This window comes from Bison bison, unplaced genomic scaffold, assembly GCF_000754665.1.
Source record: "Bison bison bison isolate TAMUID 2011002044 unplaced genomic scaffold, Bison_UMD1.0 scf7180017864260, whole genome shotgun sequence".
Lineage (NCBI taxonomy): Eukaryota > Metazoa > Chordata > Mammalia > Artiodactyla > Bovidae > Bison > Bison bison.
The window spans coordinates 10,928,972-10,945,285 of record NW_011494832.1 but is presented as its reverse complement, the minus strand read 5'-3'; the positions used below and the strand labels follow the sequence as shown (position 1 = coordinate 10,945,285).

General features: G+C 47.6%; 1 protein-coding gene and 1 pseudogene across 5 annotated transcripts in view; both read left to right on the top strand.

Moving 5' to 3' along the window:
* The window catches only part of LOC104994574, a 56,183-nt pseudogene extending 40,327 nt beyond the window's left edge, over nt 1-15,856 (top strand). Inside the window, exon 8 of the transcript XR_825959.1 lies at nt 13,429-15,856. The product of XR_825959.1 is annotated as a BOLA class I histocompatibility antigen, alpha chain BL3-7-like (transcript). The remainder of the gene's footprint in view (nt 1-13,428) is intronic.
* Nucleotides 9,357-15,851, top strand: LOC104994546 (BOLA class I histocompatibility antigen, alpha chain BL3-7-like). Of its 4 annotated transcripts, none has more exons than XM_010848173.1 (8): nt 9,359-9,472; nt 9,784-10,053; nt 10,252-10,527; nt 11,430-11,705; nt 11,824-11,928; nt 12,350-12,382; nt 12,522-12,569; nt 12,732-15,851. In XM_010848173.1, the coding sequence occupies exons 1-8, from the start codon at nt 9,400-9,402 to the stop codon at nt 12,734-12,736; spliced, it is 1,086 nt and encodes a 361-aa protein (XP_010846475.1). In that variant the 5' UTR covers nt 9,359-9,399; the 3' UTR covers nt 12,737-15,851. The 4 variants fall into 4 exon arrangements, with proteins under 4 accessions (XP_010846473.1, XP_010846472.1, XP_010846475.1 ...); XM_010848172.1 differs by having other exon boundaries at nt 9,366-9,472; nt 13,207-15,851; XM_010848171.1 differs by having other exon boundaries at nt 9,357-9,472; nt 11,824-11,913; nt 12,522-15,851.
* Nucleotides 15,857-16,314: the final 458 nt, after the last annotated feature.

The window sequence follows — 16,314 nt, the reverse complement described above, 5'->3', positions numbered from 1 at the left end:
CACACTCTGGGAATCCTGTTCTCCCGATATGTATTAATTCACTGTGTGCAGCAGAACCCAAGTAACACTGGTCTCACAGGAAGGAAGCTGGTGTGCGTCTCCCAGGACAGTGAGGCAGGGAGTTCCAGGGCTGCTAGGGTGGCCCTGCAGGGCTGCTTGGGCTTTCCTGGTGTCAGATGGTAGAGTCCACCCCCCTGTGCAGAAGACTCGGGTTCAACCCCCGAGTTGGGAAGATCCCCTGGAGAAGGACATGGCAACCCACTCCAGTATTCTTGCCTGGAGAACCCCATGGACAGAGGACACTGGAGGGCTACAGTCCGTGGGCTTGCAAAGAGTCAGACATGACGGAGCGACTAACACCTTAACCTTAGGGCGGCCCTGTAGCACGAGGTTGTCCAGGCATCCAGGTCCCCGAGACCTTTCCTCTCTGCTCTCCCTGGGACCTTGCCCTTGTTGGCATGGACCGAGGACCTAAGACCACATTCATGGTTTGGGAGCAACCAGGGAAAGCAGGAAAGGAGGAAAAGTTTCTTCCCTTGAAGATCAAAATTCAAAAATTTACATCTGCTTCATCATATTGGCGAGAATTTAACCATGAGGACAAGCAGCCTCAGAGAGATTGGAGAATGAGTATATTTTAAATCTGGGTGACTTTGTCTAAGAAAAACTCTATTATTATGGAAGATGAAGGATTTTTCCTATACGTAAATGTTTAAAATCATCAGTGGAGAATCATTATTATCAATATCTTAAACTTAATTAGATTGTATTTTAAAAATAGAACAATCTCAAAATATATTACTAACTGATAACAAACTCATAGATAGAATGTATGGAAAATACCATCTTACAAAATGGACTCTCTCTCTAGAATACTGTCTAAACTGTAACACTTACCTTGTCCTGGGAGGGAATATGGACAGATTTGGATGGGATGGAGGAGGAAATTTACTTTTCACTGTAACCCTTTATGTCATATGAACTTTTTAGACTTTATGCACGTATTAGTCGGTTGAAGAAAACCCAACGCTGATTTGCTCATCATTTGTTATGTGGTTACTAGATGTCAGGCTCTTTACTGGGTCTCAGTGAGTGACACACCAAGGGATTCACAGCGGGGTGGAATGAGATGTAAATACAACACAGTCTATAACTAGTTGTTCAGAAACAGCTTCCAGGAGGCAGGGAACTGATGGAGAACCTCCTGTGTGCCAGGAGTGGCGCCCCTGCTGGGAACATGAAGAAAACTGAGGTCTATGCTCTGGTGACCTAAACCTCTCACCCTGATGAGGGTCCGTGCCACCCCATGACTTCCCCAGACCCCTGCTAATCTCTGTTGTCCTTGTGTGGGAAGAGAGTAAGGTCCACAAAGGAGATGAAGAGGCAGGAGGCTGGGGTCCTGGGCTCTTAGGACTCAGGGCAGAAGAGTACTCTTCGAGGCTTCAAAGGGTAGGAGGTGTGTGATGCCTGGAGAGGAGGGGTACCCTCCTTGCTGTCTCTAGAGAGGGAGAATGTCATTTTTCAGCCTCTGGCCCAGACTCATGCCTGATCTCCTTGTCACCCTTGTGGCCTCCAGGCTCCACTCCAGGTCCTGTCCTTTGATCTCCAGGAACCACCTTCATAGCCACCAGCTGGGCAGATCTTTTTCCCAATCTGTTGGGCCAGTCTTTCTGACACAATGGTCCCACTGTTTTAGCAAATAAATGGACAATGTCCCAGTAACCCTGAGTGTGAGCTGAGGATGAGCTCTCCCTTCCTTGAGTCTCCCCCCACCACCGAAGCCCCCAACATCATGTATGGGGGTGTGTGAACTGGGGACTGAGGTGAGGGTATTTCTCTGGAAGAAAGGAATTCCTGTAATCTCCTGTGCTCTCTCCTTTTCTCTTTTTCCTTCTTCCACCTCTACTTGAGTCACAGCATACTTGGAAGGATGTGAGAGCTGGACTATAAAGAAAGCTATGTGCTAAAGAACTGATGCTTTTGAACTGTGGTGTTGGAAAAGACTCCTGAGAGTCCCCTGGACAGCAAGGAAATCCAACCAGTCCATCCTAAAGGAAATCAGTCCTGAATATTCATTGGAAGGAATGATGCTGAAGCTGAAATTCCAATACATTGGCCACCTGATGCAAAGATTCGACTCATTGAAAAGACCCTGATGTTGGGAAAGTTTAAGGTGGGAGGAGAAGGGGACAACAGAGGATGAGATCATTGGATGGCATCACCTACTCAATGGACATGAGTTTGAGTAAACTCCGGGAGTTGGTGATGGACAGGGAGGCCTGGCTTGCTGCAGTCCATGGGGTTGCAAAGAGTCAGACACAACTGAGTGATTGAACTGAACTGAACTGATACATGTAATTTCAGAAAAATACCGAAAACATAAGTATAGTTTACTACCAAAATACAGAGCTGACACCTGTGTGTTTATCATCCAGGTGGAAAACAAAGCCTCTACCAGCGCCCAGGCCCGAAGGCCCTGTGCCTCTCCCCACTCAGACCCCACTTCCCTGTGCTCGCATCCACTCAATGACCCTCCCCCACCCTCTCCTCTCTGGTTCCTCCCCTCCACGCCCATGGCCTCCATCCCATAATGTCAGTGTTTCCTGCCTCTCCACACTTCTCCAGGAGCCTCCCCACCTTTACAGGCACTTTGGGATGTCCTCTCCCTCCTCTTTCTCCCCTCTCCTACTGCATCCTAGGAATGGAGGTTCCAGAGCTGATTCCCCTAAGGAACAGTCTATAAGTGTGGCAGTAGCCAGTAGCAAGGTCCCATCCCTTGATCATGAGGACACCCTGTATGTTTGTGGGCTCCACCTTGGACCTGGCATTATGGCCTTGATATCTGATCCTCTCTGAGGCCAAAGTCCTTGGTTATTTAATGGGGAGAGAAATGTCCATGTCAGCGTGTATTTTGGGTGAAATTCCAACTTTGATTTTGACACCGAATGGACACCAGCTTGTGTGCACAGCACTCACCCACTGCTGGGAGCCTAAGGAGAGCCTGGGCAGGTCTCTGGTAAGGAGGCCAAAGGAGAGCTCAGGTGTCCTGTCATCAGCCCTGTGGCCACACGGGGGCATAACCACTCTTTCCTCTCCAGTTCTGCACAGGGAAGGCAGAGGATGCACTGTGGTCTGAGTCAGACAGAGGTGGCTGCCCTGGTCCATTGAGGGGGTGAAGGTGGTTTCTGAGCAGCTCTGGGGTCAGGCTCGAGGGTACAGCAAGGATTAGAGGAGAGGAGAGCGCTGGAACCCCGCCTGTATCTCAGGTTTCCATCTTTTCTCTCCATGTCTCTTCTCAGAAGCTCATTGATGAAAACATCCTGGAAAGTTGATAATCACTTCTTCCATTTCCTGTTCGTTTCTAGTTGATATTAAAATGTGCATTCATTTTAGTATAGTTTGAGATTTACAAACAAGTAGCATAGTTAGTAGAGAGTTTCTATATATCCCACACTCTGTGAAGACATTATACCACCATCATACATTCCTCACAGCTGATGACCAATATTGATACAGTGTTACTAAACTCCAGGACTTATTTGGACTTCATTAGTTTTCCTTTAACCTGATCCAGGATCCTATGAAAGACACATATTAAGTCTGAATTGTGTCTCCTTCAGGCTCCTCTGACTGAGACAGTCACACAGACTTCTCTTGTTCTTGATGACTTTGATGTTTCGGGGAGTACTGCTCAGAGACGTAGTAGAACATCTTTCCATTTGACTGGGGCAAAGGGTTTTGGGAAGAGGACCACAGAGATGAGTGACATTCTCCAGTCACCAAAGGTACACACTGTCCACTGGGATATCACTAATAAGTTCACTTCATCACCTGGCTAAGGTACATTTCCCAGGTTTCTGTGTGAACTTCTATTTTTACCTTCCCACTCCTCACCCTGTGATCTTTAGAAGAAAGTCACTATGTGCAGCCCACACTTAGGGGCGCTCTGATATGCACATTGGTGTGCAGTTCAGCTCAGTTCAGCCGCTCAGTCGTGTCTGACTCTTTGCCACCCCATGAATCGCAGCATGCCAGGCCTCCCTGTCCATTACCAACTCCCCAAGTTCACCCAAACTCATGTGCATTGAGTCGGTGATGCTATCCAGCCATCTCATCCTCTGTCATCACCTTCTCCTCCTGCCCCCAATCCCTCCCAGCATCAGGGTCAGGTGTGTGCAAATATAAGTTTTCAAATGAGTTGGAGAAATACTAGATTCATCAGTGGACAGGATGGAGAGTTTCTGGGTAGCTTCCTTAGAAACTGCTGACTCTTATTTCTGGTGGCTGTGCTGCTTCCTATTCCTGCCCCAGTGAGTGAGGGTTTCTGCTGCTCTGTGTCCTGCTGCTCCAACCTTGGCATCACCAGGTCTTGGACTGTAGATGTGCCATCAGGTGTGATGCACGTTACTGTCTTTGTAATTTACATTTCCTAACAACATAAGATGTTTAGCATCTTTTCATATACATTTCCATTGTTATATCTTCTAGAAGAGGTGTCTGTTCAGACTTTATTTTTAAATAGTTATTTTCATTTTGTTGAGTTGAAGACTTCTATGTATATTCTAAAACATGTCTTTTATCAGATATGTGAATTTACAATAATTTCTCCCAGGCTGTGGCCTGAGCTCTTTTACTGATCTAACAGTATTCATTAATGAACAGTATACTTTTCTGGAAAGAAAAATGAGAAATTTCTAACTGCACTTGTTTCTGAATTGAGGACTTGAGTGAATGGGGAATGAGGGAAAGAATATGGATTATTTATTTTTGTATATGCTTGAGTATCTCTTCAATTCTCTTGTGTGCTGGTAAATAATGCTTTCAAAAATTACATGAAAATCCCTTACATTTGTAAGCACTTGACAGATCACCCTCAGCTCATACACTAGGATGTACATTCTGATCCTCTAGCTGGGCTGGAGCTCACCTCGCTTCTGTGTTATTCTCCTGTTGGACATAAGTCATCTCACAGAAGATCAGCATCAGACAAGGACATCTGAGTGCATGACACAGAGAGACAAAACAAGAACACGACAGCATTCTGTACAAGCTCAGACCAACCAGGCAGCACGGTGCCCCTCACCGTGGACCAAACCTCTCCCTGTGCTGATCCAGAGACCACTGCTTCCTCCCAGTCACAGCTGTATCCTCGCTCTAGTCTGCCCTCCCTATAGCAGAGGCTCACTGAGGTGCCCAGGCATAGAATTATCCCCACTTCCTGACCACACCCAATCTAGAGTGAGCCAGTCTCGCACAGATGCTTCTCAAAATCAAAGCCCACATCCTCTATATCAGCGGTCCTCAACTTTTTGGCACCAGGAACTGATTTCATGGAAGACAGTTGTTCCATGGATCAGGGATGGGAGGAATGGTTTCAGCATGATTCAAGCACAGTATATTTTTTGTACACGTTATTTCTAATCTAATGTTGGCACTGATCTGACAGGAGGTACCAGGCCAAGCTCAGAGTTTGGGGACTCCTGGCTGTATATGTTCTAACACTTTACAAGGACACTATCTATGGTCTCTGCTGCTGCTGCTGCTGCTGCTAAGTCACTTCAGTCGTCTCCGACTCTGTGTGACCCCATAGACGGCAGCCTACCAGGCTCCCCCATCCCTGGGATTATCCAGGCAAGAACACTGGAGTGGGTTGCCATTTCCTTCTCCAACCCATAAAAGTCAAAAGTGAAAGTGAAGTCACTCAGTCGTGTCTGACTCTTCGCGACCCCATGGACTGCAGCCTACCAGGCTCCTCCATCCATGGGATTTTCCAGGCAAGAGTACTGGAGTGATCTATCGTCTCTGATACTGTGTAATCTCCCTTGCTGTACCCAGCATAAATCCAACTTGATTCCCCACAGATTTGCTTCTGGTGGTCTTTGGCTGAAGAATATTGAGACATGTTACTTGTTTGCAAAAAACTTTTATGTGTCTCCATTGCAATAGGGGCATATGTTTGTATCCTGAGTGTCTGATTGACATAGAAAAGATTTATCTGCTTTGATGACTTTTAAGCTTTGGGTCATAAAACTCTTCATTCCACATATGTAAAAAAATTCATGTATATTTTTGTCTAGGAGAGAGGGGTCCAAGGGTGAAAGGAAACAAAACTGACTGAATTTGGGAAGAAAGCATATATAGCAGGAGCAGTAAGTAAAAAGTAATAAGGTGGTGAATTCTAATGTTCTGCTTCACAACTTTACAAGTATGTACAAGTCCTACAAAGTATTGATATCTGTTGTGTTCAGTTGATAACTTCTGTGTGTCCTTATGTTTACCAGGTTAAGGAAAACACCAAGAGATCAAGGATTATACCCATTTATCATTATCGGACAACTAGCAGTGATGGGCAGTTTTGAACACTTACGACCTTAAGGTGATAAACCATGGTTTGGCCCATGTCTGAACACTCTATCTGTTAAAATACACATTAAAGAAACGTTCAGAGCATGCTGTATTTTAAAGCTATATCTAAGACCTGCACAGACAAATCTATGACTTCAATATTGATTATTTTAATGTGCATCAATCCATGAGTCACATAGGATCTTTTAGGGGAAAGAGACAGGAGATTAATTAACAACATTCTAGATATGCATTGACCAATATGCTAGCTAGTAGCCACATATTGCTATTTAAATTAAATTAAATTAAAGTGCTCAGCACAACAGACACTTTAAGGTGCTAAATAGCCCCATGTAGCTACTGGTTACCTGACTGGACAGCACAGACATAGAACAATTCTTTCAGCACAGAATGTTCTGTTGGAATAGACTGCTCTTCATGATTTGTGGGCCTCAAGTCTGGTGCATTAGACCACGTGAGATGAAAGGGCCAATGTTATTTTTCTTAGACACTACATCAGACTTCTGTCTGGGATATGAATACATATTAGGCTGCTGCTGCTAATTGGCTTCAGTCGTGTCCGACTCTAATTAAGTGAAACAATGTATTACTTTGTAGAAATATTATAATAGTACAAGAGATGCTCAATGTGCAAAATAGGCTTATGGATTTTAATGTAACAGAATAGAAAATAGTCAATGATATTGTTTCAGGTCCACTGTGGAAAAAACCTTTGAGAAACTACAATTTGTATAGTTTTAGTTTGTATCCAAGATGAACATCCACAATTATCTGAAAAGATTATTAAAATATACTTCTCCTAAGTATGTGTGAGCTTTTTCACTTTCATACACTTCAATCAAAATAACAAACTCAATGCAGATGCAAACCTGAAAACCCAGTGGTTTTCTAGCGAAAGAGACAAGAAAGAGACTTGGAAAAAATGTAAAAAGCTCCATGCTTCTCACTACCCTGTTTATTTTGGGAAATAGTTATTCATATTAATATTATTCTAAATAAACTAACAAAAATCTTTAAGGTTTATTATTCGTAGTATGGAAAATATGCATAGAAGTGGTCACATAATACTATCCTTGGGGTCCTCACTAATTTGTAAGATTGTGTAGATATTTTAATCAAAATCACAAACAGCCCCAGAACTTGGACTCGGGGAGACGGTGGGACAAAGAGTTCTTGGTGCAGGAAGGGAGTTCAGTTCAGGCGCTCAGTTGACTCCGACTCTTTGTGACCCCATGGACCGCAACACGCCAGGCTTCCCTATACATCACCATCTCCTGAAACTTGCTCAAACTTATGTCCATTGAGTCAGTGATGCCCTCTAACCATCTCATCCTCTGTCATCCCCTTCTCCGCTTGCCTTCCATCTTTGCCCAGGGTCTTTTCTGATAAATCAGTACTTCACATCTGGTGGCAAAAGTATTGGAGCTTCAGCTTCAGTCCTTCCAATGAATATTCAGGACTGATTTCCTTTAAGATTGACTGTTCTCCTTGCAGTCCAAGGGACTCTCAAGAGTCTTTTCCAACACCACACTTCAAAAGCATCGGTTCTTCGGCACTCAGGTTTCTTTGTAGTCCAACTCTGACATCATACATGACTACTGGAAAAGTCATAGCTTTGACTAAACGGACCTTTGTTAGCAAAGTAATGTCTCTTTTCAATATGCTGTCTAGGTTGATCATAGATTTTCTTCCAAGGAGTAAACATCTTTTAATTTCATGGCTGCAGTCACCATCTGCAGTGATTTTGGAGCCCCCCAAAATAAACTCTCACTGTTTCCATTGTTTCCCCATCTATTTGCCAGGAAGTTATGGGACCAGATGCCCTGATCTTAGTTTTCTGAATGTTAAGTTTTAAGCCAACATTTTCACTCTCCTCTTTCACTTTCATCAAGAGGCTCTTTAGTTTCTTCACTTTCTGCCCTAAGGATGGTGTCATCTGCATATCTGAGGTTATCGAAATTTCTCCTGGCAATCTTGATTCCAGCTTGTGCTTTATCCAGCCCAAATTTTGCATGATGTACACTGCTGCTGCTGCTGCTGCTGCTGCTGCTAAGTCGCTTCAGTCATGTCCGACTCTGTGCGACCCCATAGACAGCAGCCCACTAGGCTCCTCTGTCCCTGGGATTCTCCAGGCAAGAACACTGGAGTGGGTTGCCATTTCCTTCTCCAATGTATGAAAGTGAAAAGTGAAAGTGAAGTCGCTCAGTCATGTCTGACTCTTCCAAACCCCATGGACTGCAGCCTACCAGGCTCCTCCGTCCATGGGATTTTCCAGGCAAGAGTACCAGAGTGGGGTGCCATTGCCTTCTCGGATGATGTACTCTTCATATGAATTAAATAAGCAGGGTGACAATAAACATCCCTGATGCACTCCTTTCCCAATTTGGAACCAGTCTGTTGCTTCATGTCCGGTTGTAACTGTTGTTTCTTGCCCTGCATAGAGATTTCTCAGGAGGCAGGTCAGGTGGTCTGCTATTCCCATCTCTTGAAGAATTTTCCACAGTTTAAAACAGAAGTAGATGTTTTTCTGGAACTCTCTTGCTTTTTCGATGATTCAGCGCAGGCTGGTAATTTGATCTCTGGCTCCTCTGGCTTTTCTAAATCCAGCTTGAACATCTGAAAGTTCACGATTCACGTACTGTTGAAGCCTGGTTTGGAGAATTTTGAGCATTACTTTGCTAGCCTGTGAGATGAGTGCAATTTGTGCGGTAGTTTGAACATCCTACCTAGCAGGAAAGGAGGTATCAGGGCAAAGTCCCAGGTCCCTGGAAGGAGAGCCTCTCCGGATCTCAGGGTCAAGGGCGGTGTCTGGGGCTGGGACGCTCCATGTTAGGGATTCCCCTTCTCCCCGAGTTTCACTTTCTCTCTCACAACCTGTGTCGAGCCCTCCTGCTTGGACACTCGTGACGCCGCTCCAGTTCTCACTGCCACTGGGTGTTCGGTTTCTAGAGAAACCAATCAGCCTCTCCGCGGATCCCGATTGCAAAGTCTCCACCGACCCGCCCGGATTCTGCTTCTTCCCAGACCCAGAGGATGTGCGTCATGGGGCCGCGAACCCTCCTCCTGCTCCTCTTGGGGGTCCTGGTCCCCCGAGACACACGGGCGGGTGAGTGCGGGGTCGGGAGGGAACGACCTCTGCGGGGAGAGGCGAGGGGATCTTCCGGGAGTCTGGTGGGCAAGACCCCAGGGAACGAGCAACCCCGACTGCTCTGCCCAGACCCGCCCCCTCCCCGGGTCCCGTCCTGTCCCTCCGTTGCATCCCGACCCCTCTTTTCTTCCCCCTCCGAAGTTCGGGCCGGTCTTCGACCTCTTCCATCTCATTGACCCTCCGCCCCTTCCGCCCTCCCTGTCCCATCACCTCGGACCCGGGACGCGCGCCGCGGGGAGGTCGGGCCGTCTCCCCCCCCCCGCTCTCAGGCCCTCGCTCCATGAGGTATTTCCTCACCGCCGTGTCCCGGCCCGGCCTCGGGGAGCCCCGCTTCATCACCGTCGGCTACGTGGACGACACGCAGTTCGTGCGGTTCGACAGCGACCGTCCAGATCCGAGGATGGAGCCGCGGGCGCGGTGGGTGGAGGATGAGGGGCCGGAGTATTGGGATCAAGAGACGCGGATACAAAAGGAAAACACACAGACTTTCCGAGCAAACCTGAACACCCTACTCGGCTACTACAACCAGAGCGAGGCCGGTGAGCGACGCGGCCAGGGTCCGGGTCACGACCCCCATCCCCAGGGACCGGTCCGGGTCCCCCCGAGTCGGCGAGTCCGAGGGTCACCCCAACATTGTAGAACACGCCCGGCCCCCTGCCTGGAGAAGCCGGTGGGGACTTGACCCGGTTTCATTTTCAGTTTGGGTTTAATCACCGCGGGTGGTCGGGGTGGGTCAGGGTCTCACACCATCCAGTGGATGCACGGCTGCGGCGTGGGGTCGGACGGGCGCCTCCTCCGCGGGTATAATCAGCACGCCTATGACGGCAAAGATTACCTCGCCCTGAACGAGGACCTGCGCTCCTGGACCGCGGCGGACACAGCGGCTCAGATCACCAAGCGCAAGTGGGAGGCAACAGGTGCTGCGGAGAGATTCAGGAACTACCTGGAGGGCGAGTGCGTGAAGTTGCTCCGCAGACACCTGGAGAACGGGAAGGACACGCTGCTGCGCGCAGGTACGAGGGGCACGGGGCCGCCCTGATCTCCCCTCGGGCCGGAGCTGGCTTCCCACGAGGAGAGGAAAATGGGGTCCCTGTGGAAACAGCGCCCCAGGTTCTTGTCAGGAGAGGGAGGAAATCCGCCCGGGTTTTCATATTCTGTACAAGACAGTCACCAGTGGCCCCACTTCTCTGAAGGACAATTAAGGAATCCAGTGTCTTTGACGAAGAAGCAGGAAACAAACCATCCCTGAAATAGCTGGTCAGCGGTGCCCTTTGACCCCGGCCACCATCTTGTGATCCATGACTTTGTCTCTCAAGGCCTGTTCTCACCCTGAGAGCATCTTAGGAGGCCTGACTCCAGCTTTTCTGAGTCATTCAGCCTTCACCAGAATCAGGACCTTTAGTCTGTATTCTCCCCCTCACATTTTTAGAGCACCTATCCTAGTCTCTTATTCTAGAAATTTCCAAGGACTAATATAGATCATCCCTGATTTCTGATTTGAGGAATTTATCTAGCTCTTGTGCTGCTTTTTTCAAAAATATGGTCTTCAATGTTCCATAGCTTAGAGGGTAAAAAAAGTTCATAATAAGTCTGGGGATCTGATGTACAGCCTGGTGACTATAGTTAATAATAATCCTGTATTGTATACTTTAAAATTGATCTTAATCATTTTCATCACACCTGTCAAACAGACACACACATAAGGCAAGTTGATGAATACATTAATTACCTTCACAGTGTACATATATATCAAACTGACATGTAGTACACTCTAAATGTGTAGTTTTTGTTAAGTATACCTCACTAAAGCTGGGGGAAAAAATTACTGCCTGTCCTTTCTCAGGATGGTCACATGATGCTGCTTTAGTGACCCATGGAGGTAACACAAACTGTGAATTTTCTGATTCTTCCTCAGACCCTCCAATGGCACATGTGACCCATCACCCCATCTCTGAGCGTGAGGTCACCCTGAGGTGCTGGGCCCTGGGCTTCTACCCTGAGGAGATCTCACTGACCTGGCAGCGCAATGGGGAGGACCAGACCCAGGACATGGAGCTTGTGGAGACCAGGCCTTCAGGGGACGGAACCTTCCAGAAGTGGGCGGCCCTGGCGGTGCCTTCTGGAGAGGAGCAGAGATACACGTGCCATGTGCAGCACGAGGGGCTTCAGGAGCCCCTCACCCTGAGATGGGGTAAAGGAGGGGGTAGGAATGGAGTTTCCTCTCAGATAAAACAGGAGCCCTTCAGGACTCAGTTCAGCAAGGTCAGGGCTCAAGCCTGAGGTCAGGGCCTCTTCCCTTGCCTCCACAGAACCTCCTCAGCCCTCTGTCCCCATCATGGGCATCATTCTTGTCCTGGTTCTCCTCGTGGTGGCTGTGGTGGCTGGAGCTGTGATCTGGAGTAAGAAACGCTCAGGTAGGGAAGATAGGGAGGGACCTGAGTTTTCTTGTCTCACTGGGGGTTTCAGCCCAGGTAGAAGTTTACCTGGCTGGTTACTGGAAAGTACCCTCCACACACATGTGGTGTCTGGAGCTGATGCTAATATTTTCCTTTTCTAAAAAACGTGTGAAAATGAAAGAGAAATTTTTCACCTTCCTAATTCCAGTTGGGGACCAGGTTTCCAGCACTTGAAGGTCAGAGGGAGGTCCTTGCTGAGGACCTCCAGGAGGGCAGGTGGCCCCGTCCTTACACGTCTCCCTTCTCTGTGTTCCTGATCCTGGCATGAGTTTTGACCACAGTTCCAGAAAGTTCTCTGAGGTCCAGGACTAGATGTTCCTCTAGGATCTCATGACTCAGCCTTCTCCCTGGCCTCTCACGTGATATTTTCTTATCACAGGTGAAAAAGGACGGATCTACACCCAGGCTTCAAGTAAGTATGGAGGGGGTGATTCCTGAGACCCTTGTGAGGGTGCAGACAGGAGGCCATGGGGGGCTCACCCTCCTCAAAGTGCCTTCTCTAGTTTCTCTCCTGTGGGTTCTGACCACATCCTGGTCTTGTTCTCCCCCAGGCAGTGACAGTGCCCAGGGCTCTGATGTGTCTCTCATGGTTCCTAAAGGTGAGACACTGGGGTGTCTAGATTGGGAGAGTAGTTGGGGCAGAGGGGACACACTGGGTGGCGGGGGTCTCTGAGTGGGACATGTGAGCATGTGGGGGGCTGTGGAGAATGTCAGCCCTTACATGACCACCTGAACTGGTTCCTGATTCTTTTCTCTCACAGTGTGAGACAGCTGCCCTGTGGGGACTGAGTGATGCTCGGTCCTGCTTTGTGATGTCATATCCCCAGACCCCTCTTTCTGCAGCTGCATCTGAATGTATCTGTGCTCCTATTGGCATAACGTGAAGCTCTTTGCTTCATATGCACTGAGTAATGATGTCTTATTTCCTTTTTGAAGATAAAATCTGTATAGATGAATTTGTCTTTTCTAATTGATGCTATGAAGGGGGATTGGATAATAAAGGTGAGGATTCCTAAAGTTTGAAAGAGGAAATAAACTGAAACACTGAGAACCTTCCAGATCCATCCACAGGTTTGCTGTGCTGAGTCAGCTGCAGGAGAACAGGAGGAGGTTGTGAGGAGTATGGACAGGGCCTGTGCCCAGTCAGTGAACCATGCCTGGTGGGCATGCATGCACTGCCCATGGTCACTCCTGGACTGGTCACTCTTCTCCATTCCATTGTCCTTGTCCCTTCAGTAAATCCTTTTTCCACCAAGGACCTGTGATCATGGACTGAGAAGTCACCTGGGCCTTGTATCTCCAGCACCATGGGCAGGGTGCGTTTCTTAAACGGTTAGCCTAGGCTCAGGCCTTGAACCAATCCTTAGCTCCTGTCATTTTTGAATGTGTTTATATTTTGCTTATTTAGTTATTGCTATTATTGTTGTTGCTGTAATGACTGTTCTTTTTCATGTGTAGAGTCCTGGTCTCATTCTTCTCTGGGTGATCCCATCTCTGACAGCAGCAGGGGTCACTTTGCCTGTCATTGTCCCCACAAGTCAAGGGATCCATACACACAGGATCTCAGCGGTGTCAAGAGGGAAATTTCAGAGCCATCCAGCTCTTGCCATCCTAGAAATTTTGCCGGATTCTTCTTCCAACTTTTCTCCATCTTTAAAAAGAACCACGTGATGGAACTTGCAAAGAAGAGGGACCCAATAGTTTTCTTATCTTGACTTAATTCTTGCTGGACTTCTCTCTTCTCTGCAGTCTGCCCCCTTTTCTGCCCTTACATCTTCTAAGGCTACTATTGGCTCCCATCTCAACTCATAGATTTAGAAAGCTAGTCTAATAAAATCACAGCGGGTTGAATATAGGAGCCGGAAGCGAAGGATCTTCCCTTTCTGAAGAGATAGAGCCTTGTGTGTGGTATGCGGGCTGATCGGTGTGGGAGGGAAGGGAGATCAGCCTTTGTGAGTAAAATATAGGCCGCATTGAGGTCGGTGCGAATGGATGTTGTGCTGTAACTGCAATGAGACAGCATGTGGCCTGAGGTCACATTAATAAAGACACTATCTCTGGAATAGGGAAGTGCTTTACTGCCCATTCATATTTGTTGTGTGATGGAGACATGACACACTCTTTTTGCATCTAGGAGAACTCAGTGAACTAACAACTGAAAAACCTTGTCCACCATGTGCAATGTGTTCTAGAAGGAAGGGGCAGAGCATGACTGTGAGCCTAGTGAGTGAAGTGTTTCCCGTATAGGTTGGTAAATGCTCTGAGGAAGGTGACGCAGAGTGTGAGTGTGTGGGGACAGGGAAGGTGGCTGTGTTACTAGGGTGCACAGGGGCCTCACTGAAAAGGTGACCTTTGAGTAAAGATGTGGAGAACATGAAGGATTGTCCACAAGGAGGTCTAGGGGAGGTTCTCTCCAGGCAGAGGAGCCTCCAGGGCAAATGCACGAGGGTTCTGTGTTCAAGGGAGAGCCAGGAGGCAGCTGGGGCTGAAGGAAAAGGAGTTGTGATGAGATCCCATGTCCGGCCAGATCGTGTGGGCCTCCAGGATGTTAGAGGGGGTTGATTTTATCTCAGTAAGCTGTGAGGTCATAGGATGATACAAACAGAGGAGGACCTGCTATGACTGCTCTCTGGAAGGGTCAGCCAGGCTGCTGTGCAGAGGCAGGAGGTGAAGCGCGAGGGAGGCGCAGAGGAGCCTGAGGGAAACAGCACAGGGTCCAGGCTGGGGAGGCTACTGCTTGTCTGGGGTGTGAGCAGGGAAGATAGTAGTGAGTGAGTGGATTCTTGATTTATTCTGAAAATGCATTTTACAGCATTTCCTAGAGGATTAAACCTGAGTTATGAGAAAGAGTGAAGGAGGACTGCAAAATTTGAGATTTGCAAGTAAGCATGTGGGGCACCTACTGTGGAAATGAAAGGACTCTGGAAGGAGCATGTTGAGGAGGCATCATCAGCATTTGGTTTAGGGAGGTGGCAACTGAATTGGGTTACTAGTCTAGGGTTTAGTTGAGATCACTTGACTGGAGAAATAGATGGAAGTGGTCACACCATATAAATGATATTCAAAGCCTTGAGAATAGATGAGGTCACAGATGAGGGGAGAATTGGCTATAGAAGCAGAGGAACAAGGACTGAATCCTGAATCCCCTTTGCTATGGGAACTGATCAGACCACACACCTGAGCAGACGGCACCATTCTGACACCTAGATGGCACATGGAAAGGGGTCCTGAAGGACATGAAGGAATGTCCTTCACCTGCACTCCTCTTAGAGACAGAAGGTCTGGAATAGACTTATAACACAGTTGGTGCTGATCTTCAGATCACACATTTCATAGCAGGAACACAGATCTGGATTCCCACCTGGCTGTGCACCAGCCTCCCTGTAGGCTCGTTCATAATAGACTCCCGGACTCTGAGCCCTACACTCTAGATGGTGGATCTGGGAAGAGTCCTGAGTATTTTGTAACAATCTCAACAAGCAGTCCTGAGCAGACTGGGATCCACTGACGTTAAAGATCAGAGAATGATTAAGGTGGGGAGGGGTCTTAAACACACATTTAAATGTTTTTTTTTCCTCAGAGGAAAAAGACAAAACATTTGGTGCGAGTTACATGTTGTTTCTGCCGTGTGCTATCACCAGGCTGAAAATTTAGGAAGTGATTATCAGCTCGCCATAAAGAGAGTCTCTGAGTTGCTAAGAGAGTAAATCTAAATTTTCTCCACACATGCAAAAGAGGTAATTATGGGACATGATTCAGTTGTCAGACAAAGCTATGGTGGTGATAATTTTGAAGTACAGAAGTGTATCAAATCAACAGTTGTACACCATAAACTGACTCAATATTGTATATCAATCATAATAAAGCAGAAGGAAAAGTCTCTGAATCCTTGCTCTCTGAGTCTTCCCTGCATGGTATTCTTAGGTAGTTCTGGGTAGAAAAAAAGATTTCAAATTGTTCTAAATGAAACAGAGAGAGGCACACTTGTGGTTTTGAGTTTATTTCAGGGAAAACCACTGAACAGCCCTGAGGCCACAGCCAGGAACAGAATCCTCAACCCCACCCTGGTCAGGGCCCACCCAGGAACCCCTTCCCCTGCAGGTGAGCACAGATACTCCTGTTCACAGCACTGTCAGCCCTGATGCTGGACAACGGACCCTGTGGTAGACTTGCTCTCTGCTGCTCCTGACAGCTGGACGGCACATTGCCACCCCTTCCCCGGGTGCCATATGTGCCTAAAGTATTCAGTGCAGTTCCAGTCTCTCTATGGCACCATGTCCTAAGGAAGAGTCCAGCATGTGGTAACCTGCCTGGTGGAGCCTCAGCCTCTTTCTACCTGCAGGA

Coding starts and splice junctions, on each gene's coding strand:
- LOC104994546 (XM_010848170.1), top strand. CDS start 9,400: ATGTGCGTCATGGGGCCGCGAACCCTCCTCCTGCTCCTCTTGGGGGTC. Junction 11,929..12,349: donor CTGGAGTAAGAAACGCTCAG/GTAGGGAAGATA, acceptor TTCTTATCACAG/GTGAAAAAGGACGGATCTAC. Junction 12,383..12,521: donor GATCTACACCCAGGCTTCAA/GTAAGTATGGAG, acceptor GTTCTCCCCCAG/GCAGTGACAGTGCCCAGGGC.